The 4518-nt window shown below is 40.7% G+C and overlaps 1 protein-coding gene across 1 annotated transcript; it reads left to right on the forward strand.

Moving 5' to 3' along the window:
- The first annotated feature begins 341 nt into the window (after nt 1-341).
- Nucleotides 342-4011, forward strand: LOC123445335 (beta-glucosidase 5-like). Its single transcript, XM_045122306.1, has 13 exons — nt 342-588; nt 685-748; nt 820-878; nt 1031-1106; nt 1198-1269; nt 1413-1500; nt 1672-1930; nt 2226-2341; nt 2466-2680; nt 2842-2870; nt 2983-3085; nt 3410-3497; nt 3581-4011. The coding sequence occupies exons 1-13, from the start codon at nt 439-441 to the stop codon at nt 3804-3806; spliced, it is 1545 nt and encodes a 514-aa protein (XP_044978241.1). The 5' UTR covers nt 342-438; the 3' UTR covers nt 3807-4011.
- The last annotated feature ends 507 nt before the right edge of the window (nt 4012-4518 follow it).

A 4518-nucleotide genomic window follows, 5' to 3' on the forward strand; every position in this document is an offset into this window, starting at 1 on the left:
TCATAAAAAAAATGTTTGTCTTCTCTTATTTAAGAAAGAATAAAAGATGATCTCTTAACATAATATGTCTTATCATATTTTTTGGAATAACTAGTTATCAAAGATAAAGTTAACAGGTGATCAATTATAAGATATATTTTCTTCCAAAAAAAGTTTATAAGATATATTTTTATCATTTTTAAATACATGCAAGATTTAAAATAAAAATATCTTATCAACCATTGTACATACTCTGTGTTCCACGTATATATTTTACGGGTTACTTGAGCCGTGCATTTAACGAACACGTACACGTAAAGGTTTTACTAGCCACTGCCATCGAGCCGCTCCTAGCTAGCTGTTAAGCTCGATCCTCCACAAGAAACAACTTGTCCGTATGTCCAATTCCAATAGTGTGGTTGACCGCAAAATAGGAGCATATTGGCCACTGCACATGCGATGTCTGCCACTGCCAATAATGCCATGGCCTTCTTCTCCCTCTTACTCCTGCTGCCTCTCTCCGCCCATGGCTCGACCCCTGCTCTTGGTTACACACGGACCGACTTCCCGCCGGACTTCGTCTTCGGTGCCGCCACCTCCGCGTACCAGGCAACAGCCATGACCCAGCAACAGTCCGAATTCGTTTCCATATTCGGCTTCTTTGTCCAATTTAGTTAGCCTTTTCGGGGGTTTGTTTGGCTGCAGTATGAGGGCGCGGTAGCTGAGGATGGCAGGGCCCCAAGCATCTGGGACACCTTCACTCACGCTGGTAACTGACTCACTTGTCATTAACAAATCCTTCCCCGTCAGTGTGTTCAATTTCTTGTCTCTGATTGACAGGCAAAATGGCCGACAAAAGCACAGGCGACATCGCTTCCGATGGATACCACAAGTACAAGGTAAACACCGTTTAAATTTTACATGGTCTCTCTGGATCTGGAAGTGCTTCTACATTTTTTTCTCTTTGACGCTTGGAGAAAACAACAACACGTTATCCTTATCCGAACCTTTTGTGGATGGAAATTGAGGACTTTTTTTTTGGGTGTCTCAGGATGATGTCAAGCTCATGGTTGACACTAACCTAGAGGCTTACAGATTCTCCATCTCCTGGTCAAGGCTTATTCCAAGTATAAATGCTTTCCTCCGTATTTCGTTTGCGTGTGCTTGATTTCCGCAGATAATAACTACTGTTCTTTGGTTCCAAATTGAGATTTGCAGATGGGAGGGGAGCTGTCAATCCAAAGGGGTTAGATTACTACAATAACCTTATAGACGAGCTAATGAAACATGGTAAGCTTGTTTATACTAATCTATAAATTATAATAAGCTGTACAAATCTATCATAGTTTGACTGAAAACTAATGCTCTTTCCCTAGAAAAAATTGTAACAATGCTCTTTAAGTCTTCACTATCTAAACTCCTTGTGTCTGTAGGGATTCAAATCCATGTCATGCTCTACCATCTCGATTTCCCGCAAGTTTTGGACAATGAGTATGGAGGATGGTTAAGCTCTAGAATTGTGTAAGATCCTGTGACCTTCCTTAATTTGTGGATGAAATTGCTCCAACGCTCAAAATAACCAACCTTTTTATAGAAATTTGATAAATGAGATGGCCTCTAGAAAATGTTGTCAGAAGGATTAGTCCTACTTTTCTAGTGATATTTCCTCACCGATGGTACTACAAAATGCAGGGAGGATTTCACAGCATTTGCAGAGGTGTGCTTCAGAGAGTTTGGAGACAGGGTTTCATACTGGACCACGATAGACGAACCTAATGTCGGCCCAATAGGATCTTATGATAGTGGAATATTTGCACCTGGACGTTGTTCCTATCCTTTTGGAATAACAAAATGTACCATCGGAAACTCAACTGTGGAGCCGTACATTGCAGCTCATAACATGATATTGGCACATGCATCGGCTACCAGACTTTACAGAGAACGATACCAAGTGAGTTATCATGTGCCCAAAATTAACAATAACTCTTTTTTGCCAGCACATTACCCAAGTTTTTTCGAACGACTAAAGTATTAAGATTTATTTTTTCATCTAATATTACTTCAGAAAAATCAGTATTATCTAACCAGTAAAGAAAATAGTATTTGCTAACATTACAATTTTTACAAACATACTTATTTTGAAGATTCAAAGAAACAAAAACAGATTTATTTTAGTTCAGCACAATGTATTTCATATGCAAAAATAAATAAAAATTTGTTGTCACAAAAAGTTGTCTTGGGTGTAGGCTGTGCAAAAGGGAGTTGTTGGCATAAATGTTTACTCATTTTGGACTTATCCTTTGACGAACTCTACTGCGGATTTGAAAGCAACTAAAAGATATCAAGACTTCATGTTTGGCTGGTGTGTTATTTAAACTCTCAGCTTTTTTTTTTTTTTTGAAACAAGTTCTCAGCTTTGCTTCTAGATTCTGGAATGAATGTGAGGCAAACATGGAGCTAAGCGAACAACTTTTGCTGTTGTATAGGACACTAAGACCCTTGGTGTTTGGAGATTACCCACAAGTGATGAAGACGAATGTTGGTTCTCGCCTCCCATCCTTCACGAAATCCCAATCTGAATTTGTTAAGGGCGCTATTGATTTCATAGGAATAAATCATTACTATTCAGTCTATGTGAACGACCGCCCTTTAAAGGAAGGTGTCCGTGACTATGCAGCAGACATGTCAGTTTACCAGAGAGGTAAGCAAATTTTGTATCTGCATCGTCATATTGTTGTATTATTCTTCATGATTTCAGCAACTAAAATTGGGGATTTGATTCGTCAAACATACATATTGACCAAGTAAATTGTCGAACCTTTCGAATCCTATACTTACAGGACATTTGCTTCTGTGATGCAGGTTCTAGAACAGACCCAGCAACAAGTGAGGTAATAATTTCCAACTATGTTTGTCAAAGATGCTACTTGCTTCAGCTGTTTTGGAGATCAAGTACTTGAACTGGGAATTCCGGGTCATACTACCATTTTCTCTTGAGTACAGTATGTCCCAACAGCTTATCCAGATGACCCAGAAGGATTGCGATTTGTACTGCAGTACCTGACAGAAGCCTACGGAGGCCTACCCATTTATGTCCAAGAGAATGGCAAGTTGATCTACTTTCTGGTCACACGTATCTCCAGACTTTTGATTCAGTTTTCATCTAAAATTAATCGATTCGTTAAACACTTTTGCTTCGGTACAACCCCTCCCCCACAAAATGTATAAAGGAGAATGTATATCCACCTCGTATTGTACACTATAGGCCGCCGTACGTATATCCACCTCATATAGTATACGTATGACGGCCTATAGTGTACAATACGAGATGGGTATACATTCTCCTTTATACGTTTTGTGGGGGAGGGGGTTGTACCGAAGCACACCTCTTCGCTAAATATGATGAAGTTTGGCCATGATCTCTCTTCAGGCAAGGCATACGCGAATGATATCCTCAATGACACTGACAGGGTGGAATATTTGAAGACCTACATAGGGAGCACACTGGATGCATTAAGGTTAGTCATTCAAATAAATTCCATGAAGAATTTTTGTGAAACCTTCAGAGTTCAATTACGATGATGCAGTTCTTGCTCCGCAGAAACGGAGCCAATGTGAAAGGCTACTTCGCATGGAACTTCTTGGACATCTTCGAGTTCCTAGCAGGGTACAAGTTAGGGTATGGCATGTATCGTGTCGACTTCGATGACGAAGCGCGACCACGAGAAGCCAGGCTCTCTGCTCGCTGGTATGCAGGCTTTCTAAAAAACAATGGCATCAGTATTCGGAGTGAGGTCGACGATACAAGAACCCATGCTCAACAGTGAGTTGTATAGCCAGATGCACTGAGTTGTGTGACTTTATTATTTTAGGTATACAAGGGAAATGCTAAAGTTATCCTGGGTAAAATAAATCAATGTAAGTAAAAAAATTGTTTATCCTTATGTACAACGTGTAGAGAGCTATAAATGTACAATTTATGCTGAGAACTTATTATACTACCTCCGTCACGGTTTACAAGACACAGTTAAATTTACGTGCATTTTCACAATAGACAAGATTTAAGGCGCATTGCATTTACTACTAGCTTCTAATTAAAGAAACTCCTAGCAGACCCCGCATCCCGCCGGCCCGCAAAACGCGTTTGCAGTTCGCGCAAAACCTCTTTTACGGGCCGGCGCGGGCTGGCATGAATGCAGACCCCTAAACGGATCCGTAAAAAAATATATTCGCGGAATATGCTTTTTTACGGGTCGGCTTTCACGGGTTCTGCTCGGGCTCCACAGCGATGACCCGCAAACAGAAAAACTACAAATCTCGCATTTGACATAGGGTTTGACAAACAAGTTTAAATTCAAACAACATAAACAGTGTGCGCGCAAATAAAAGCGAAGTTCATTACGCAAAAGAGGGCATGCAAAGGTTTGCGTCCATGTCCGGCATCATCTTGGGGTCGATCTTCACTCCGCGCCATGGAGTCCATATTGAAGTTCATCGGCGCCATCGAATCCACCTCCGTCGCTTGTTCCAACTCCCGCA

The sequence above is a fragment of the Hordeum vulgare genome, chromosome 3H, assembly GCF_904849725.1.
Source record: "Hordeum vulgare subsp. vulgare chromosome 3H, MorexV3_pseudomolecules_assembly, whole genome shotgun sequence".
Taxonomy (NCBI): Eukaryota; Viridiplantae; Streptophyta; class Magnoliopsida; order Poales; family Poaceae; genus Hordeum; species Hordeum vulgare.

What these genes read in the sequence shown, in the direction of transcription:
- LOC123445335 (XM_045122306.1), top strand. Translation starts at nt 439, where the DNA reads ATGTCTGCCACTGCCAATAATGCCATGGCCTTCTTCTCCCTCTTACTC. An exon ending in CAGACCCAGCAACAAGTGAG is followed by an intron (nt 2,871 to 2,982) that starts GTAATAATTTCC and finishes TCTTGAGTACAG; the next exon opens with TATGTCCCAACAGCTTATCC. An exon ending in CATTTATGTCCAAGAGAATG is followed by an intron (nt 3,086 to 3,409) that starts GCAAGTTGATCT and finishes ATCTCTCTTCAG; the next exon opens with GCAAGGCATACGCGAATGAT.